Source organism: Paroedura picta, chromosome 7 (genome assembly GCF_049243985.1).
Source record: "Paroedura picta isolate Pp20150507F chromosome 7, Ppicta_v3.0, whole genome shotgun sequence".
Taxonomy (NCBI): domain Eukaryota; kingdom Metazoa; phylum Chordata; class Lepidosauria; order Squamata; family Gekkonidae; genus Paroedura; species Paroedura picta.
The window spans coordinates 22,990,299-23,012,377 of NC_135375.1; the positions used below are offsets into that span (position 1 = coordinate 22,990,299).

General features: G+C 45.5%; 2 protein-coding genes across 8 annotated transcripts in view; one reads left to right on the forward strand and one right to left on the reverse strand.

The window, feature by feature from the left end:
* The window catches only part of NIM1K (NIM1 serine/threonine protein kinase), a 32,051-nt gene extending 24,207 nt beyond the window's left edge, over window positions 1-7,844 (forward strand). For all 5 annotated transcript variants that reach the window (XM_077347069.1, XM_077347066.1, XM_077347067.1 and 2 more), the window contains exons 3-4: window positions 3,489-3,757; window positions 6,337-7,844. In XM_077347069.1, the coding sequence (XP_077203184.1) occupies window positions 3,489-3,757; window positions 6,337-7,086 (1,019 nt within the window). In that variant the 3' untranslated portion in view covers window positions 7,087-7,844. The remainder of the gene's footprint in view (window positions 1-3,488; window positions 3,758-6,336) is intronic.
* A 1,928-nt stretch (window positions 7,845-9,772) lies between these two features.
* The window catches only part of HMGCS1 (3-hydroxy-3-methylglutaryl-CoA synthase 1), a 28,645-nt gene continuing 16,338 nt past the window's right edge, over window positions 9,773-22,079 (reverse strand). For all 3 annotated transcript variants that reach the window (XM_077347063.1, XM_077347064.1, XM_077347062.1), the window contains exons 3-10: window positions 20,737-20,862; window positions 19,934-20,098; window positions 18,910-19,078; window positions 17,187-17,357; window positions 15,712-15,818; window positions 14,183-14,308; window positions 13,306-13,469; window positions 9,773-11,739 (exon numbers count right to left, since the gene is read on the reverse strand). In XM_077347063.1, the coding sequence (XP_077203178.1) occupies window positions 11,647-11,739; window positions 13,306-13,469; window positions 14,183-14,308; window positions 15,712-15,818; window positions 17,187-17,357; window positions 18,910-19,078; window positions 19,934-20,098; window positions 20,737-20,862 (1,121 nt within the window). In that variant the 3' untranslated portion in view covers window positions 9,773-11,646. The remainder of the gene's footprint in view (window positions 11,740-13,305; window positions 13,470-14,182; window positions 14,309-15,711; window positions 15,819-17,186; window positions 17,358-18,909; window positions 19,079-19,933; window positions 20,099-20,736; window positions 20,863-22,079) is intronic.

Below are 22,079 nucleotides of genomic sequence, written 5' to 3' on the forward strand. Positions count from 1 at the left end.
TAGTCCCTGCTTAGTCAATTTTTTAAATTAAAGATGTGCCTTAATAAATGAGTGTTGTTTTGAGCTCACTCATTTCTGCGTTATGAACCTGAGAAGAGAAACCTGAGTGAGCTCCCTAATCCCAGCCTACACGAAAAGGGAACTCTCCACCCCTCCTGGATCAACTGGCCTTTCTCCCATGCTGGTTCCTGGGCGGTGTGGTTCTGCGGTTTTCTGTATCTTGCCCACTGAATGAATCACCCGGAGCCCCCCTTGACATGTACTTTACCCACAGGAATGCCACCCGCCCCCATGCAGTGTTTCCTGTTGCCATCTTTCCTTTGTGGTAGCGTCAAGTCACAGCTGATTTACGGCAATCACACAGGGTTTCCAAGGCAGGAGATGGTCAGGTTTGCTGTGGCCTCTGTGTTGTGGCCCTGGACTTCCTTGGCATTCTCCCATTCAAATTCTGACCAGGTCTGACCCTGCTTAGCTTCTGAGATCTGATGAGATCAGGCTGGCTTGGCCATCCTGGTCAACAGTGGGAAATGCCATGCTTTTTCGTGTCATTTTAATAAAATACATAATAAAAACTCATATGAAGTTGCATCAGTTTCGACCCATTCCCCCCTCAGGTCTTGGGAGACCACGTCCCAGTGGGAGACTCACCTCAGGAGTAGGATTACCGGTCCTTCGATACTGCTGGTGGAGGATGGGGGGGGGGGAAGCTTTCTAGGAGCTTTCTGACATGCTGACATCACCTGGAAGTGACATTAGCTCATTAGGGTCAATGCTTTGGCTGTTGAGCAAAACTCTGGTAGAATTTGCTTCAAACCATAGAGTTTTGCCTCAAAACCAGAGCATCAAACACCCCCTCTCCCCAAACACAGTCTTGTCATGTTACAGGAATTTCTGGCCATAGAATTCCTGGTGATTCCTAGAGCTACACAGATGTGACAAGGGTAGTTCTAGCAATCCCTAGGAATTTTATATGTTAGATTCCCATACTAGAACTAGAATTCTTAGATGCAATTCAGAAGTGGGCTCTAGTCCAAATGAACTTGCACTTGAATAAAATCGTGTTAGTCTTTAAGCGGTCGCGAGACTCCTGGTTGTTGTTGGAGTTTTTTGCTGTTTATTTTTTACTCCTCTGGAATTAGTATCCATATAGTTATGGCAAGGTTTTCTAGTTATTAAGTAATTATTATCAGGGTTGCCAGCTCTGGGTTGGAATATAGCTGCAAATTTGGGGGAATGGAGCCTGGGAGGATAGGGCTTGGGGAGGGAAGGGACCTCACCCAGAAATAATGCCACAGAACCCCACCCTGCCCCAATCTGCTATTTTCTCCAGGGCAACTGATCTACATAGCTTGGAGATGTAATTCCAGATCTTCATGTACCACCTGGAGGTTGGCGACCCTAATTGTTATGGAGGAATTAAAGAAAATATATTTTTCTGTAGATAGGAAATACTGTGACAACAGGTACAAATAAAAGAAGGCCGAATGATGTAGGTTCCAGTTGTTGAAAAGAATAAAAATCCTTTGATGACAGTCTTGAAGTAGCCCTGTTGTAAAGCAGTTAATCGTCTTGCCAAGGCAGCTGAGTTTGTTGTTCTGATCACATAACCCATTCTCTCACCTGCATAATTTAACAAAGGGAATCCTGTAGCCATTGCTGACATTCTCTCGTTGCACGTCCTATCTCCATCTGTACTTATACCTGTACCTGCAAGTCCCACTGAAAACGTTTTTGGATTCACTTCTGTGCAAGAGAAAAGATCAAAGGTCCAGTAGCATTGCTAATAAATATTTTGGCAGGGTTTGGGCTTTCATCAGTCGGTGCTCACTGCACTTGCTCTTTTTTCCTGCTGCTGAAAGACAAACTCATCGTGACTTAACTTCTGAGCAAGAATGCTTAGATTGAACTGATAAAGACGGCTCCTTTCTACACCTACCAGTATCTAAGGTTGCCTATTCCGCCCCCCCCCCCAGGCAACCTGGGATGGAGGAGTAGAGTTGCTAATTCAGTTTAGGAAAGTCCTGGAGATTAGGGGGGCGGAGCCTGGGGAAGACAGGGACCTCAGTGGATAAAGTGCCATAGAGCCGTTCTCAAAGCATCCATCTTCAGGGGAACTGATCTCTGTAGTGTGATGAGTTGTAATTCTGGAGGATCCCCAAGTCCCAATTAGTGACTGGCATTCCTATCAGTATCTCTCAAAATGGACATACAAAGCTGATTTGTACTTAGTCAGGTATTTGGTCTATCTTGGGCCTTTTATGCAATGGTGGTTTCTATCACATTCCCAGTGCATTTCCCCTGGGGTTTATTAGCCATTCTGCTTTCCTGTCGCATTATCTGCTTGCCTCAAATTGGAGTAATGTTCCCTTCTGCAACGATTCAGCCCTCCCTTTGCTTTCAGTTCAATTTTTCTATATTTTATCTGAGACTAGTTTTGGTCCATTTTTTCCACCACCACCCTGTATAACCTGGAGTTAAATGGAAAACATAACCCTTCCTTCGGAGCATTTCCCCACCACACTCTGTTCTACCCTTCAGTCCTCCTTTCCTATCCCTATGGTCCATTTGTCCCTCCCACCAGACACGGTTCTCCATCTCCCCATGCACCACCTTGCTTAGTTTCCAATCTATGCTCCTAGTTTCCATCAAAATAATTTTTAACAGTCTCGGGTTGAGGCAGTTCCATCTTGATTTAGAAAAGTGCATTTTTAAATTGTAGCTGCAGAATGGATATGCTGGAGGAAAGAGAATGGTGTGTAGGTGGGCACAGAATCTGAAGTCAAGATTAAAGGCTTACCACTCTGAAAATCTGCAGTAAGAAGCATGTGCGTAATGGGGCTTAGAGGATTAGTTAAATGTATGGAGCATGGGACCATCAGCAACTACTAGCTCAGATGACATAATGGCAACCCTACTCTAGGCATGTAGCACTTCAAAAAGGTATCATAGAAACAATGGCCGCTGAATAAGGTTTTGCAACTGAGCAGGAGGGCTTCTGCCAGACACCTACAAGTCTCAACCCATCTTATGAGGACCACTTTTCTGGATTTGTTCAAACACAGTAGTGTTTGGCTTTCAACTCAGGTATTTCATAGAATCATAGAATAATAGAGTTGGAAGGGATCTCCCGGGTCATCTAGTCCAACCCCCTGCACTATGCAGGACACTCACAATCTTGTAGATCAGGGGTAGTCAACCTGTGGTCCTCCAGATGTCCATAGACTACAATTCCCATGAGTTCCTGCCAGCGTTTGCTGGCATGGGAATTGTAGTCCATGAACTTCTGGAGGACCACAGGTTGACTACCCCTGCTGTAGATCAGTGGTAGAGCTAGAGATGCCAGCTTCCAGGTGGAATTACAGCTCATCTCCAGACGAAAGAGACCAGTTCCCCTAGAGAATATGGATGCTTTGGAGGGTGAACTCCATAGTATTAGTCAATACTGAGGTCCCTTAATTATAAAAGTAACACTTCTATTACCTTTCCAGAAAAAGTAGCTATCAAAATTTTGGACAAGACAAAATTAGACCCAAAGACTCAGCGATTGCTGTCCCGTGAGATTTCGAGCATGGAGAAACTGCACCACCCAAATGTCATCCGGCTTTATGAGGTGATGGAGACTCTGTCCAAACTACACCTGGTGATGGAATATGCCAGCGGAGGTGAACTCTTTGCCAAGATCACAACGGAAGGGAAGTTGCCCGAATTAGAGAGCAAGCTCGTCTTCTCCCAGATTGTGTCTGCTGTTAAACACATGGTAAGTTTGTTCTGGAGTCCGACAAATGCCCCACGATTTCCTTGTGTTTTTTTCTTGGCTCTGAAATAAGGAAATGCAAGGCTGACGGAAGTGTAGGTTTCCCTGCTTTAGCTGTATGTGTGGAGGGGCAGAAATAGAATCCTAGAATCCTAGAGTGGGAAAGGGTCATACAGGCCATGAGTCCAATCCCCTGCTCAACATGAGATCAGCCTAAAATATCCATAATAAGTATCTATCCAGCCTCTGCTTAAAGACTGCCAGTGAAGGGGAGCTCACCAGCCCCATAGGTGCCCATTCTGAACTACTCTGACTGTGACATTTCCCCCCGAAACCCAGTAGGGTTCTACACATAGTTTAAACCTGTTACTGCAGGCCCTATTCTTTGCTGCCAACAGGAAACACTCCCTACCCTCCTCTAAGTGACAACCTTTCAAATACTTAGAACCATCATATCCCCTCTCAGCCTCCTTTTCTCCAGGCTGAACATTCTCAAGTCCCTCAGCCTTTCCTCGTAGGGCTTTGTCCCCAGACCATCCTCATCCCTCTCCTTTGCACCCTCTCCATTTTGTCCACATTCTTTTTGAAGGGAGGCCTCCAGAACTGCACACAGCACTCCAGGCGGGATCTGACCAGTGAGGTATACAGCGGGACGATGACATCTTGTGATTTTGATGTGATGTCTGTTGATACGGTTTAAGACCGCATTCACCTTCTTTACCACCACATTACACTGTCTGCTCATATTTAGCTTCCAGCCCAAAGTAACCCAAGATCTTGTTCACACACACTGCTACCCAGAAGTATGTCTCCTACCCGGTATGTGTGCTTCTCATTTTTGTGACCCAGATGTAGAACTCTGCACTACTTCTTACTGAATGGCATCTCGTTCTCATTTGCCCACTTTTCCAGCGTGTTCAGATCTCATTGAACTCTCTCTCTATTCAGCTTCTCACTATGATCAATGCTGGGCTCCACTCTCAGTAATATAACCCAGGGCTGATTGGCATTTAGACCCAAAATCAAGTGCCTGAAGGCTACTTGCTCCTATGGGTAACACAGAACCCTGTTACAGGAGTGTTATAAGCCCAAATCCATTCTAATGTGAAGACAACTATGGACTCCTTTTGCAGCATTACTGCATTTTCTAAAATTTAGTTTTAAAGAAAGTTGCCCACAGAAGGCAGCCAGCCGACCTGGAGACAGCATGAGCCTGTTATTTTCTCAACTGCTTTTAAGCTGACTTTTTAAAAGGCAGAGACATATTGGAGCTTTTAGCTGCAATGACTAAGTGGAACCTTCATATTCAGAGGAAATAACCCTTTGAGAATACTAGTACCTGGTAGGGGGGGGGAGAGAGAGAGTAGAGCAACAAACAGCAGGGAGTTTTGGCCTCTGTGCTTTGCTTGAGGCCTTTTAGGAGCATCTGAATGGCCACCATGTAGAACTGGATGTGGAACAAGATGGGCCATTGGGTTGACCCCAAATGACTGCTCTTCGATGATTCTTTGTGAAATGGAATTTGGAGTAGTGGGGATGGAAGGATCATGCTGCTAGCCTATCACTACGAGTCCTGGAGTTTTCTGATGTCTTCTCTGGCCTATCATTGCTTCTCCTGGAAATGAGCGATAGTCATGGCCTCCAAACAGACATGATAAAGGATCAGGAATCTCCATTCAGCAGTAAAAAGCAAATTGCAATTAGGCGTGTCATAAGAACGTAAGAGAAGCCACGCGGGATCAGGCCAAGGGCCCATCTAGCCCAACTCTCTGTCACACAGTGGCCAAAACCCAGATGCCATCAGGAAGTTCACTTGTGGGGGCTGAAACTGAGATACATTCACTCTCAGGAGTGGTTTAAGGGTTCACGGGGCCCGTAGCACTAGAGCTGGTTTAAGGATCTGCAGGGCTCTACCAGAGTACAGTTGTGGCAGAAGCAGCCAGATTGGGAGTGGAGGGGCCTTCCACAGTGGAGGAGGTGTCCTTAAAGATGGAAAAGGGGGGAGGAGAGAGGCTATGGCCCTGATCCATGGGGAGAAGGCACCATGCGGGAGCCCATAGCACGTGCCACATGGGGGCAGGAGGGGTTACTAAATCTGAATTGCCTTTGTAATTGTTCAGCAGTGGATTAGGCTGCCTAAGGAGGTGGTGAGCTCCCTCTCACTGGTGGTCTTCAAGCAAAGGTTGGATACACACTTTTCTTGGATGCTTTGGGCGTTGAACAGGGGGTTAGACTAGATGGCCTGCATGGCCCCTTCCAACTCTATGGTTCTATTACTTGGTCTTTTCGAATGGAGATGCAGGGACTGGACTCTTGGACCTTGACGTCCTTCCACTGAGTCACAGCCCCTCCTCGACCATGGATATGCTTCAAAGGTTTGGCGGTAGGATCATAAAAGTGCTGAAAAGCAGCCTTGGCCTGAGTGGACACAAAGAGTGGGGAGAGGTGGGAGGGAAGTTGCTTCTCTTTCCTCTGCAAAGGCTGAAGCCCTAACTAGCATATCGTGGATAGGGAATGAAAAAGCACATCGATTGCTTTGTTTCAGTGCTGGTGACCTTTTGGGGGTTTTTTTTGCTCCGCAGCACGAGAACAACATCATCCACCGGGACCTCAAAGCCGAAAACGTGTTTTACACCAGCAACACTTGCGTGAAAGTGGGAGACTTTGGCTTCAGCACCGTGAGCAAAAAAGGGGAGATGCTGGACACTTTCTGCGGCTCTCCTCCTTATGCGGCCCCGGAGCTATTCAGGGACAACAGCTACGTGGGCTCTTACGTGGACATCTGGGCCCTGGGAATCCTTCTGTATTTCATGACCACCGGCACGATGCCCTTCCGAGCAGACACCGTGGCCAAGCTGAAAAAGTGCATTCTCGAGGGAGCGTACGTCTTTCCGCCGTTCCTGTCGGAACCTTGCCAGAAGCTGATCCGGGGGATCCTCCAGCCTGTCCCGTCGGAACGCTATTCCATTGAGCAGGTCATGAACAGTGAGTGGATGAGGGGAGTGCAACATCCAAAGCCCCTGGAGCCCTTTAAACTAGATCCCAAGTACTTGGCGGAGAGCGCAGTGCTGCGGGAGGAAGAGGCGGAGGTGAAAAGCATGCTGATCAAGCTGGGGATTACAGAGGAGCACATTCAGAATAACTGCGGGAGAGATTCTCATAGCGCCATCACAGGGATCTACAGAATTGTTTTGCACAGAGTCCAGAAGAAGAGGGGTATGGAGACTGTCCCTATTATCACCGTTCCGGAGCCCAGAGACCCGGAGATACGGAAAGGGCCGGCTACCCTCCGGGGCCTCAGACATTCATCAAAACTCTGCTTGATTTTATAAGCCCTAGAGCCAGCTTGGCACTGGGCCCACTTTCTGGAGACCTTTCTTTGATATTACTTTGCTTTTTGGGTTTTGGGGTGTGTGGGGTTTTTTTGTTTTGGTTTTTTGTTAATTTTTGAAATGAATTTTTAAAGATGCCTTATGAGTTGTGTCACCCCTGAATTAGGTTGAGTTCTGAGAAATGGCTACAGCTACTACCTAGACCACCAATATATAGGGAACAAATTCCAGTGAACTCCATGTGCCTTTAAGTTCTGAGAAAGTGCAGTGGGGCTGCAGTGCCATGGGAAACAACTGTGTGCATTCAGACAGCATAGCCTGTAGGGGTTAGGTGGTTTTTCAGTTTGATTTGTTCTAGGTAAGGCTTTTTAGGCTGTTCTTCCCTATGAGCATACGCCTGCTAGTCCAAGAGACTCAAGGATTGCCAGAATCAATGCAGGAAGGGTCTGAATCCCAGACAACAGCCTTTGAACGGTATTGCAGAGCAGCTATTTGTCATGGCGCATAAATTCACTCTCCGTGGTCTATCCCAGTCTGGTTAGAATTCTAGAGTCCTCAAGTTATCGGTTAGGATCCAAATGTGCAGCAGAGCCCTCTTACACACGGCTTGCAAAGACTGGATGTAGGAGAATTGGGGGGGGGGGAGCTGGAAGATATGGCCAATTTGAATTTGACTACATAATACACAAAACAACCGTAACATACAACTTGTTCCTCAGTAATCCTATTATATAAATAATACACGTGGAAAAACAGAATATATTCTTCTGCTTGATAACTTATGGGAGGTTCCTGAGTTGTGTGTGTGTGTGTGTGTGTGTGTGTGAGATAAAGTTGTATATGGTTTCAAAGCTGGTCCCAATTCGGAGAGGTTGGGAACCACTCGGTCAAGTCCATAACTCTGCTCCTTCTTAAGAACAGTTCAGACAGAGTTCATGGAATCATAGTTGGAAGGGACCTCCAGGGTCACCTAGTCCAACCACTTGCACAATGCAAGAACTCACCATGACCTGCCCACCCACAGTGACCCCAATTTCATGCCCAAGTGATTCCCCACCACCACAAAAATCCCCAGAATCCAGCCTGGCTTGGAGGAGATTCATCTACCATCCCACAGTGGCAATCAGCAATGCAAGGAAGGGCCACAAGAGACAAACACTAGCACATCCCTTCCTGCCCACCCACTCACAATCTGCCCAAGTTCATAGGTTTTAAGCGTTAAATTCATGAAAGAGACTAGCGTCTTCAAATAGCTGTTGGCAGAATAAAAATTCTACACAAGTATTTTTTTTTAATGTTCCCTACCCATTGATTGTGCCACTAGTCCACTAGGGCTGCTAGTTGGCATGCAGAATGTTTAAGCCCTGACCCCATAAACTGCCGGGAAGATCTTCCGTATGCCATGATCCTGGAGAGCCTCTGTCACTCAGAGCAGGCAACCGGTCCACTGGCATGACACAGCCTGATACCCAAGGTCAGATGTTCTTAACCAACAATGGGGAAGTAGTTGTAATTAGGAACAGACTGCACACCTTAATTGAAGGGGGGGCATGTGTTTTAAACAAAATATTTTAATATTTTTAATATTTTTAAGTTTCCCCCTTTGAGAGTCAGTGTGGTGTAGTGGTTAAGACCGCAGACCTCTGATTTGGAGAACCGGGTTCTATTTCCTCACTCCACATGAAGCCAGCTGGGTGACCTTGAGCTAGTTGACGTTCTCTTGGGGCTGTTCTCACAGCAGTTCTCCTAGAGCTCTTTCAGTCCCACCTACGTCACCAGGTGAGGTGGCTGTTGTAGGGAGCGGAAAAAAGGAAAGGTGTTTGTAAGCCGCTTTGGACTCCTTCAGGTAGTGAAAAGCAGGGTGTAAAAACCAGCTGTCCTTCCTTCTGCCTTCACATTTGGGGAGTGAAATCTATTGGAATTAATGCTAAGCAGCAGCAAGTCTGGCCCGAGAGCAAGCGGCAACTGGGAAACTCCAGGCTCTCCCAAATCCAGCCACAATTATAGGCTTCCAGACACCAACAGCCCATTCAGTTGCAGGGCCAGTCAATACTCTGCTGTGTGGGCAGCTGGGGCAGGGCAACCTGGGTCACATTCGCAAGCAGCAGAGAGAACAAGGGAGTCAGAGCAGCAACTCTGCCATGATTCCTCTGGTTGAATTTATCACTCAGCTGGTACAACTGCTGCTCAGAGGTCAGAGTGACGCTGAATCAGAAGTTTGCGGTTGCAGAGGAGGAAGGATGGGGAGACAGGACTCTTTCCCCACCACTGTTGCTTGAACAGCTGCTGAAAAGAAGGCCTGGCCCAAGTATGGCTTTTACAAGAGGAAACAGCCAGAGAGGAAAGGGTTAAACCCCCTCACCCAGTTTCCCTTTGCAAAATCAGTGGGTAGGGCTAATTGGCCAATTTCTTTTTAAAGCCATGGATTATATAATTAACATCAAGAACTGGGTAGGCGTGTTGGGATCTGAAGCAGCGGGACCACATTGGCAGTCCAAGGCTTAAGCTGTGCACACAAAAGCTTACCTCTTAATTAAAACTTTGCTGGCCTTAAAGGTGCCATTGGACCCAGACTTTGCAATACCCCCTCCAAAAAAAAAAGAAAAAGCAAGATGCAACTTGAGTCAAGTCCTGATGGTCCAGCTCACGGGATCCGGAAGGAAAACATGGGCTAGCACACGGGTCGTTCAAATAGCTCAAAGTTTATTTTACAAGGCGTCTGCCTCACCATTTTGTGAGGCTTATAAAGATTATAATTTTGAGCTGCGGTTCTGGGCCGTGTCCATTGCCTGCAACGGACTCGATAAATGTCAGGCGACGTGAGAACAGCCCCACCCCAGCCCCAGCTCGTACCCTTCGGCCACAACACCTCAGACCAAGTCCTGTTAAGTCAAAACATTAACACGCCGTACGGATGCCCATCATCTCATTTTAGTCATTGACAGCCTTTAAAAAAAACAAACGAAACAAGACATTCCATCAAACCCTGCACGCTATGAACTAACTCTGTAAGCCTTCCCCCCACCACCAGCCTGTTCACACAAAGCTTTTTTGGGAAGAATTTCACAGCAAAATAAAAACTGAAAGACAAAACTGAGTAAGCTTAAATGTAAATGCAATGTATTTTACAAACCAGGGGCTTTCCCCTCCTTCCGTTCCAGCATGACCCTAACTTGCTCACTGGTTACCCCCTTCCCCCGGGGAGCATCTGTATTCTACAGCGGTTCCTTCGGACCAGCTCATGAGGTCACGCGACCAAATGCAATCCCAGAAAGACCTCTTTTTGCACTGCAGTCAGCTAACGGAGGTTTATCAAGTCCCTGGCTGGCCACCGTACGTAGCTGGAGAGTCATAAGTTGTAGAGGCCTGCTCTGCGATCAGTGCTCTGAGAATGTTACCTCCCAGTGCTCCTGCAGAGGCCCTATGACGTTTGAAACAGGGAGCTTGAAACATGAAGCTATGTACAGGAGTTCAGAACCACAACTATTGTAGATAGGATCCAACCACGTACATAGGACAGGCTCGAGGAACAAGAAGTTCAAGGATGAACAAGAACCCTTCTTGGGTTGTGAGTTTTTGACAACCTCTGTATTATCTGAAAGCCAAGTTTTACAGAGCAAACTCTCGAGTAACCTTTATAAAAGATCACATGTGACGTTTAGAGTACACTAGATTGCCAGTTCCTCCTAAGAGGCACCAGGGCCTCACCGATACAATATTCTGCCATGAGCAGTTCTGAGGGGGAAAGGAGCTTTTTTGCCCCCCAGTCATGTGTGTGTGTATTCCTTAGCTTCACCAGCACAGCAAATAAATATGGGGCAGGAGAAAAGGGAGTTTCTAGGAGGAGGGCACGAAGTTGGAAACCAAATAAAAATCAGTTAAGTCTCAGACCTCCAGCTTTCTGGGAATGGCAATTGGGAAAAGTTTCTCCAATTAACAGCACCTTGAAAACAAGCCAGTCGCACTCCTTTGCTCTTCAAAGCCATGGGCTCTTCGAAGGAGTGGACAGATGCTTGCACTTAAGAGACTGGGTACTTATATTGTTAAGGCACACATGCCCCTAACATTTGAGAATCACTAAAATGTCTCATACATGGCTTTAGGTCATATCCATTTCTCTCAAAAATGGCTTTTTAAAAGTCTTGGTTCCTCTCTTGGTTCCCCTCTTGGTTCCTGGAGGCGTATTTTGCAAAAACTGGCTGAGATTTATTAAAAACAAGAGGCAGGAGAAGCACAACTTTTTTTCTTTTTTTTTTCCTGAGCCAAAATTAAAGGTACCTATTCCTGCAGTGTATTGTTAAAACCAATCAATCCTCAGAAACAGCCTTTGGTCCTTTCTTGTCCAAGAACCTTATTATTAATTCTTTTAAGCGTTATGAAACAGTATGTGTCAGCAAACCGCAGAATCAAGGACAGAACCGCAAAGATTAATTTTTCTCCATGCTCCAACTAAGCAGTACTGTACAGCAGAATGTAAGTAACGACAGCTAATCCCTTGCCCTGTTCCCCACCCCTCCTTGATCTTTTCTTTCCGACTCCCACCTCACAGAGGTTATCTACTTAATGCTCCCCGTTGGAAAGGGAAACAGCGACGACTTCAGAGTCTGTTTTCCCAGGAATCCTTGGCACTTTCTTGGCGGGGCTTGGGATATGCTGAAAGAGGAATCAGAAAGAAGCCACCAGTTAGACCACATGATTCCAAACAGAATTCCAAGTCATTTTATACTTAATGTTTTCTTACGCACGTAGGCAACAGAGGGGGGGGGGGGGAGACTCCAGACAACTTTATTGGGATTTATACTGCATTAAGACCCTCTTGTGGCACAGAGTGGTAAGGCAGCAGACATGCAGTCTGAAAGCTCTGCCCATGAGGCTGGGAGTTCAATCCCAGCAGCTGGCTCAAGGTTGACTCAGCCTTCCATCCTTCCGAGGTCGGTAAAATGAGTACCCAGCTTGCTGGGGGTAAATGGTAATGACTGGGGAAGGCACTGGCAAACCACCCCGTATTGAGTCTGCCATGAAAACGCTGGAGGGCGTCACCCCAAGGGTCAGACATGACTCGGTGCTTGCACAGGGGATACCTTTACCTTTATACTGCATTAACAAAAGAGGCCATGGCAATTGATCCTCAGGAAATGTCCAGTGTTGGGTACAGATTATAAATAGGCAAGTGGGTCTGGTTGAGAATAGCAGCATGATCTATGGGCAGCATACACGGGTTGCCTTCCATTTTATGCTCACGATAACCTCATGATTTAGATCAGGTTGAGACACGTTAGCTGGCCCAAGAATGAGGATTGGAACCTGGGCCCGGTCTAATTACAGTAAAAGCTTCATTATCCAGCATTCACCGCCGGTGAGGGTTGCCAGTTAATCAAATGTACCAGTTCATTTAAGTTCATTACTCTGCCGCACCTCAAGGAAGCCGCAGCAAATGCAATGGTGCTAAGCTCGACACCCAGCGAGCCACAAAGTCATCCTAGGCAGCTGGCTCTCTGGGAGCTATCCAGCAAAACTGACTCCCAAGCACTCAAGGCAAATTGAGGAGGACAGTGACCACAGTGGAGGTCATCCAATTGTAATGGCTGTCCAAAGTCCAGACATGACAAGCTGCCTGGCTGGAAGGGCAGGAAGCACATGCCAGAGACAGAGGAATATGATGGCTGAAGGGGAGGAGCTTGTCTTCTGGGCATTCTGAATAATCAAGTGGCAAATAAAGCTTTTGCTGTACTACACCACACTAGCTCAGCTGTCTCTCTGGTTGCAGAAATCCTCTCTTAATATTTTCAAACCAGTTAGCCCTAAAGGTAAAGGTATCCCCTGGGCAAGCACCGAGTCATGTCTGACCCTTGGGGTGACGCCCTCTAGCGTTTTCATGGCAGACTCAATACGGGGTGGTTTGCCAGTGCCTTCCCCAGTCATGACCGTTTACCCCCCAGCAGCAAGCTGGGTACTCATTTTACCGACCTCGGAAGGATGGAAGGCTGAGTCAACCTTGAGCCGGCTGCTGGGATTGAACTCCCAGCCTCATGGGCAAAGCTTTCAGACAGCTGCCTTACCACTCTGCGCCACAAGAGGCTCATCAGTTAGCCCTAGCTACAGTCAAAGTCAGGGATGACACACACCGCAGTTGAGGGGGGAAGAGGAGGTTATAAACCTGCTCCTGATTTCTCCACTATCGCTGATTGGGGAATTTTTTTTTAAGCGGATCGGACTTACCTCGTGAGCGAGGCCCAGATGAACCACTTCAACTCCCGCTTCCAACGGCCCATCTCCCAGGAAGGGGCGGCGAGCGTAGGTTCTTCTGTGTTTTTCATCCACTCGCACCAAATACCACGTTCCCGCACAGAGATCGTCCACAGAACATTGCGGAGTATAGTTGGCTATAAAGAACAAGGCGTGCAAAAACCCTGAAGCCAGTTGTCCCTGGTGTCAGCACAGCTGCAGACCTTGCCCACAGTCCACCTGGACAAAGTCAGAGTTGTTTAAAAGTTTCTGGCTCCTGTCTATTTGATCTTGCAGGTAGCAAGAGAGAGACCAGTTTCACGTGGGACACGCAAACAAAAACAGGATTTTTTTTTGAGCACGAGCAAGTCATTCTGGAAGAGGATCATGAATGAGGGACGTTTCACTTTCTATTCCACAGGCATCTGATACAATATGAAGATGCCTTGGCATACCAGGACCAGGTGTCCTGGTATGCTAGGTGTCCCTTGGCATACCAGGACACCTAGACCATTTCAGCATTGGCACATGTTCTCAGATGCTTAGATATTATGCCAAATCAGTCTGCAGTAGACTTCAACATTAAGACTACTGCAATACCCCTGTCTGTCTTACACAAGTCTTTTCTGACACCAGATACAGTTGCTCTTCCTGCTGGACCCAGACTTGAGCTCTCCCAATGCTAGAGAGCCAGTTCATCTTTCCTGAGAAGCTAGAGCTGATAAACTAGGTGGCCTCATTTATTTTTAAAGGGAAACGTGTCAAAATCCCCTTTTATCACTAACTCATGCTTAATTTTGTCTCGGAACTTATGCTAGGTGTTTGCTGAACTTAACCTCCCAACAGATTCCTCCCTGCCTTTTCCACTCACCTAAGTGATGGGTTTCCTGCCGGAGCATCATTTTTTCCGCAAACACCTCTGGTGAGATACACTTCCTTGAGTCAAGCCTTGCTTTCAGATCAGATAGGCTTCCGGTTATTTTATCCAAAGAAGAACCTGCATTACAAAGGAGTAATTATTATTTTTTCTAGAAAGATGGTTTGGTATTTTGTAAAGAATGACATTTCAACTGGGCATTGAAAAATAGTTTTGGAAACTTTGAAGAGTAATATCTTTATTGTCGACAGTTGCTCCTCTGCCTCCACCATCATGTCGCAATGCAGTTAACCTAGAAATCCAAGTAATATAAATATATCTGATTCTCAAGTTGGCTGAATCTGGGCATACAAATCTGGCGACTGGAGCCATGAAGAGATAAGACAGACTATTCTACAAAAGATTCTACAGATTTTCTTTAAAAATATGAACTCTCGCTCAAAAAACTCAACTGGAGAGTTACAAAACTCCAAAATAACAGAAGCCAGGCCTGTGGCTTTAAGAAACAAATGCTCTTTGTAGCCGTTGCATCACAACAATAACTATTGCTAGCTGAAGTTTTGGTTTCTGTCAGCAGGTGGAGGAGGCAAGGCCCTTTACTGGGCTGCTCTGGACTTTGAGGGCTATAACTCATTGAGGCCAGGCCTGACAGACAACTTGCTGCTGCATGTCTCACCAAGGCCTGGCTGCTTGGTACTGTTTCACTCTTTAAGATGGGGAGTGGCAGAGAAAATGAGTTTGTGGTTGGGTGAGAAAAGAAGAAAGGTGAGGATTATTTGTTTATGTGTTTGTGGGGGGGGGGGTTCAGGGGAAAATGAGGTTGCCCACACAAGTTTTGGAGAGTTCCCCATCATGCAACTGGGCTTGGCCCAGCAGCTGGCAGTGTGCAACTTTACCTGACTCTACCAGGGGTAAGGGAAGTGGGAAAACAGAAGACAGAGAGTGAGAAATAAAGGCAGATTTGGGCTGGTGGCTTGGAAGGAGAAAGCAGCAGGAAAAAGATAGAGGTTTGGGGGGCATTCAGGGAAAGGAAAAAGGGGGAAATGGAGGAAGGGGAAATGAAGTGCCCCTCCCCAAGTGTTTCCAGGCTCCCCACTTATCCCTTTATATTAGTGCTTGAGCATCTGTGGCTGAAGCCTTCTCTGAACTGCTACAGCAGCAGCCTTTACCAGAGAGGAAACTGTCACACATGTATGCATTTCTTTTGAGTAGCTCATTCTGATTTTGTATTCAGGATGGGTAAGGAACTGGAAGGCCCTCAAGTCCCTACTTTCTGCCCACCGGAAATGCGCATTCTTCATCCATCTCTGTAGCTATGAGGTCTAGCAGTTTTGTTATTAGGTTGAAAGCAGACCTTCCCAAACGGCCCATTTCTCAGAAGATACAAATGGAGCAGGTAAAACTACTGCTAAGAGAATCTTTGCTTCTCCAACATGCATGTCTTCTCAACAGGAGTTAGCACTAGCTGTACAATATCAACTGCTGGGTGCATCAGATGTACATCTGAAGCCTTTAGAACTCACCAGGGGTTGCATCTTGTGTAACTTTGATAGAATACAGGGTAGCAGCAAACCCAGAACCATAAGAAAAGACGCCAATCCTCTGCCCCGCCAGTTGCTGAGGAGAATACCTAAACAGAGGACAAACAATACCCCATGGATTAGGGAAATTCTAAACTTCATGACCTTGTTTCCTGGATATTGGCTTGTGAAGTTCAGCTAGCTCACTCTAGTCGGAGTCCACATTAGAGCAAGCAGAGAGAAACAGACCTATCCACTGGCAATATGATAAATAAAGAAAAATGTCCTATTCTTTGTGGTTTTCCTTGTTTCCTTATTCTTTAGGACTTCTGTCAAAACGGAATCCAGGTAATCTCTGTTTTCAGTTCTTTCATCAGTGACAAGTCCTTATATATATATTAATAGTATAATACTGGTCACAGTAAAGAATAAAGAAACAAGGGAAACCATAAAAATAGGACATTTTTCTTTATTTATCATATTGCCAGTGGATAGGTCTGTTTTTCTCTGTTTGCTTTAATTATTAGTCCGTCCTTCTTATACTCTTGTAGGAGTCCACATTAGAGCCGCACAATTTACGTAACACCTAGCATGCTCCCCCTTTTCTCCTTGTTGATGCATCCTTAATGCCAGCTGCTCTTGGTAATGAGCTTTCCTATCCCGCATGCCTGCAGGCTCTTCAGAGAACATCCTGTACTGTCTTAGAGTTGCAGAGCATACAGCCATAAAAGGAGAATATAATTATCATCAAGATTTCAGTTAGGGGCTGTTCAGGTCGAAAGTGCTGGTGTGTTGTTGTTTTTTTAGCTCCGTCTGCCAGACTGCCTCCTAAGTACATGCAGGGGAGTTACACAAAACGACTGCTGAAGACACAATGCCGTGTTTGGGTCACAAGAGAACAGATGCAAATTTACACTTTGTACAGAGGCACTGCTAAAAAGCAGCCTGCTAGATCTAGTTCCTTTGACGTTGACAATGCTGCAACAATTATGAGCAGCCCACACATTCTGGATGCTGCATGGCTGCAAGGACGTAACATTTTGGATAGTGCAATTTATGGTTGCTGCTATCCCTATAGCAGAATACCCTTCATCTACCCAGCGTAGGCAGCCAACATCTCTGCAGTTAAAGATATTCATGCTATGTTTAACTCGCCTTCATGTTCCCATTTTGTATCTTGTCAAGAGTACAGCTTAAAATGCACAATCATACATTTTCTATGGTGCTGTGTGCAATCTTTAGAAGTTGCTTATTTTCTTAGGTGAGAAGCATGGGACCCCAAGACAATCTGAGAATGATTTTCCCTCTCCAGGAATTCCTTCCCTCTGATACTTGAATGCAAGTATATATGCTTAAACACACTTCACTAACTACTCTTGTACAAGCAGGTTGTGTGGCCTTGACTCTAAGTCCAGCCCTGCAGACTCTAGTAGCCAAAGTCAGTCACAACCAACAGAACAGTCAAAGTTCATACTTACTGAGCTAAGAGAGAAGCAAGGCAGCCATAGACTGAAGGTGTGTACATATTCCCATTCTGATTGGATACAAGTAAGGAAGCTTTGGTTTTCTGGTTGAAAATCTCAGCGCTGGTCTTCATGAAAGCTTTCTCCACATCCCGATCAAAGTAAGTGTCTTCCAGTTTTACATCCCTGAAGAGAAGCATGACAATTTCAGAAGCGTTATGAAGGAAGATATCCTGAGAAAATTCTAGATGAGATGGAAGTTGTGGAAACAGAAGAAAACCTAGCTTCTGAAAGTTAGATCTCAGCACTATTGAATATTTGTACTGGTTCTTTTGAAGCTAACCAGTGTGGCATGCTTCTTTCCTTTGCCCAAGCTCATTCATTAATTATTATAGAACATTGTCTGCTAAAAAAAGAATTCACAGTTTGCATTTGAAAAATCATATACTGCAAGACACCCCCCTTAATTAACCTTCCGTGCCAAGGACTAACGTTTATTAGTAAATATTAGCTTTCTATTTTGAATTTACTCTTCCCCAAATTCCTAATCTTACCTGTAGCTACAATAAAGCCTCTTGACAACCTTTCTTGCATTTTCCTTAGGAAAGGTTTATTTACCAATTAAACTCTCTCCTCCCAATGCATTTGCCCGTCTTTTCCCATAGTTAAGCAGCCTAGTGAAATCCATACAACTTTGTACTTTGCTTCATCTCAGCTTTTGAGAATCTTCTGGCACAAGGGGAACCATATCAAACAGCATCACATGCCATTATAGAGTTTTGGGGAAAACTACAACCAACACTGAAATCAAACTAAACAAGAAAAAGCTGAAGAACAGGAAAAAAAAGGAAAAAACAAATGTACTATTTGAAACCTGCATAGTCTAACCCAGGCTTTCTCAACCAGGGTTTCCTGAACCCCTGGGGGTTTCTTGACAGCTCTGGAATGGTTTCTCAGAAGAGTAGGAGTTAATTGGTTTTAGAGCCAGCTTGATGTAGTGGTTAGGAGTGCGGGCACTGATAAAACCCAAGCAGTGATATCAGGGTTCTCTCAGCACCCACCCCACAGGGTGTCTGTTGTGGGGAGAGGAATGGGAAGGCGACTGTAAGCCGTTTTGAGCCTCCTTCGGGTAGGGAAAAGCGGCATATAAGAACCAACTCTTCTTCTTCTTCTAATACATTTAAAAAATCTGTTAAACATTTTTTGGGTGATATGACCACCCATGGTCTTGTCAACTCACTCTCCCCTCCAAAATGATGGTTCAAGGTGGGCAGGGGTTCATGGTGGGCGTGTACACAGCTATGCTTCCTGACATATTCTGCATGATCAAGCAACTTCTTGGGTTTCTTGAAGCCTGAAGAATGTTTCAGGATTTCTCAACAGTAAAGTTGAGAAAGGCTGGTCTAACCAAATCAAACATCTTTTAATAAATTAACAAACTTGGGGGAAGTATCTACTTGGGGTGTAGAAGGTCCCAGGTTCAGTTCCCGGCATCTCCAGTTAAGAAGATCAGGCAATAGATGACGTGGCACACATCAGCCTGAGACCCTGGAGAGGTGCTGCCAGTCTGAATAGACAGTACTGACCTTGATGGGCCAGTGGTCTGATTCAGTAGAAGGCAGCTTCTCTCTGCTATCCACATCAGCAATATATCAGTCTTTTTGCTACTGTTACTAGAGAGTGCAGCAATACATCCTGATACCAGTTCCAGATTAATCAAGCAGCTTGAGCAGTTTACCTAAATGCTTCCAGTCCACTGTAGATCCCATTTTCTTTCGGTGGTGGCTGATCACTAAGGAAGTCATTCAGCAACAGACGAGCGACTGATTTCTGTACGAGTTTGCAGTACGGAGAATGAAAGACTAGGAAGCCAAAATCATTCAAGCTGAACTCTTTGTCAACTCCCTCTGGACAAGGAAGCAAAAGGAAACAAAGAAAGATGTTTGGTCAGTACACATTTTCTTCTGCCCTGTTCTCAGTCCTGTAAATCCAGCTTTTAAAAAAGCCTGCAGGCAAAGTCCAAACATGTGCTCGTATCTCTGTGTTCTGGACCATGCTTCGCTCACTAGGCCAGTCATGGGATTTCACGAGCAGTCTACGATAGTGCCAGCTCCTGAGCTGAAATGTTGGAATGTTCTGGAGCCTCCTACACTGCACAGGCAGAACTCCTGCATTATGACAGTGCAGAGTCCGCAAAGAAGAGCAAAGGTGTAGAACTCACATTGGCAGGCATTCCACAATGCCAACAGACAGCAAGTGTTGTTTGTCACACGCACATTCCCTCCCTCCCACTGAAAACTGTCAACATCCCTTGAACATGTCGCTATTACAATCGCATGACTGTGTTGCATTTTCTGCAGCATGCATTACCTATCTTAGAGGGAATGGAAGGAAGACAATTAGTTGACACTACGGTTGCTACTGAACCCCAAACAAGCCATTTATTTCATGGCTCTTAAAGTTTAACTGAAGTGTTTTGTTATGGCTGCTGCAGGTAAAGGCTTCTAAAAGGCCTGATGAAATCTCAAAGGCTGACACCCCTGCCTTAACAGTGCGGTCAGTATCCCCTCCATGGTAGAGACAAATGAGCCATTTATTTAATTTTTATTAAATTTGTCAACTTTACTCCTACAACTATGGTATATGCCAGTGAATAGATTGTGAATAATGGTAGTCCTAAGTCAACAGAACCACCCTGACAGATCAATCATGGCTAGAAAAAGCCCCAAATTCTGCAACAGTTATTTCTTGATGTCACACACCTTTCTGCCATTGAGTACGGATCTTCTTACGATAGACAGCGTAGCAGCGATCCAATGCACTGAGGTAGCATTGTATGGACAGTTTCCCATCAACCACAGGATACTCAGAGACCATGTCAGGCTTATAGAAGTCATAGGCATGTTGCATGTGTGTCCCACGCAGTCCTAGGGAAAAAAGTCAAGATGTGATATTGCATTCAAGAAGATAGTGCTTCCCTAAAAATGCTGCCTAGGGAAATTGGAGTGACAGCAGTGGTATTAGTAGTGGTGAAGGGGGAAGAATTTACATGGTTGAAAAGAAATCTACCACCAGGTTTCTCTTCTGATATTAGAACGTTCACATAGTTTTCTTTCAGGCTGGAGCACTTATTTGCAGAAGCAATTGGGGATGGAATACTGTCTGAGTCAGCTTAGTGAATACTTCTTCAGTTAGGCGAGTTAGGAAACTTATTTTTATTTATTTTTGGACTTGTATACCACCCCTCCCCGATAGGTCTCTCGGCGGGTCACAATATAAAATTCTAAAAACAATAAAATCCCAATGACTCTATTTACAGAAAAAACAATATCACAAAGATGGCAGTATAATCCTTCCCAAACTTGTTCAGGGTGGGCCCTGATCTTCCTCTAGTGAGAGCAGGAGCTGGTCTGGTGGAACTTGGGATCCAGTTGGAAAAACCCGGGATTCTGTCCTGGCCTCAACCATATGCCTGGCGGAAGAGCTCCATCTTGCAGGCCCTGTGGAAAGCTGGTAACTCCGGCAGGGCCCTCGGCTCTTCCGGGAGCTCATTCCACCAGCTTACCTCTTTCAAAAATCAGAGGTGCATTGGGACCCACAAGCATTGCGACGGCACCAGCTCCTCCGGTCGGCCTGGCATTTCCAGTTGCATACACAGCTATATCGCCAGCAACGACCAGTGCATAACGTCCTGTAAAACACAAGCAAATACTATGAAGTCTGAATATCGCTGTTGGAATTTTCAGCGGCAATTTCTAGCAACTTGGGGCTTGAACTCCAAGTACTTTTCCATGAGAACAAGGCCCACAAGATTCAGCAAGAACCACTTAGGAGTGAGCACGAACAGAACTGGGCAGTGTGTTTACTGTTTACAGTCAAAAGTGGCAACGAGGCAATAATGTTAACATTTGCAATACTGTTTCGGAAACTCAGAGGTTGAACAGCATAAGAATGTGCTAAAGATTAAAATACAAATGTTTATTCCATTCATGTGCACATTTAAAATTTTAAAAACATCAACATTAGTCTCACACTGTTGTGCAAAGCCAAAGCATATTAACACATGGAGAAAAAACAAACTGTTTCAGCCCCTCTTGGGGCCTTCTGCATTGGTCCAATATTTAAATACACTCATGTAATATTGTAATGGGGACTATGAGGTGGTAAAATATATATGTATATATAAAGTGGCTCCCACACTTATATCTCTCCATTGGAGCCCCTCGTTTATTTTCCAAAATTACACCCTTATAATAACCCTCTCTCAGCCTGAGTGCATCCTCAGGTGTAGAATATAGTGAATTTAGAATACTGCTGGCTATATAAGACACTTTGTGTTTTTGTCAATTTGTGCAGACTATTTTAAAGGCAGTGAACAAAACTGAAGAAGTTCCTGGAATGCAGCTTTCCTGGGCACCTACGGCACCTATCAGGAAGGTGCTGCTCGAGATGGGAGCCCCAGAAAGGAAAAAAAACACTAACCAACCCGGAGGTTGAATGTTAGTCACCGATTCGAGTTTTGCAGCCTACTCTGATCCCACTAACTTGCTGATGCATAGTCCCCACATGCTTTACCCCCCCCCCCAAAAAAAATCCCTAGATAGAAGAAACCTGGGAAAGCAATTTTCTAAGGGTGTTCAATCAATTCCCTAACGCAGCAGATGACTGATTCCTGGGTCAAAGGCCAATGCTCTTCTCTCTACATCAAATGTTGCTAAAAGGTGTACATAATAATTACACGCCCAATTTCCCACTGCTACAGCCCAGAATTACAAGTGAAAGTTGTGCTTGTTTCCTGCACAAACTGATATGGTTATGATGATATGAGCTTTCTTTCCTAGGCAACAGTCCATTTCCTCTCACCTATAAAAATCTCACATTATAATTTGATGATGTAAGGTCACTGCC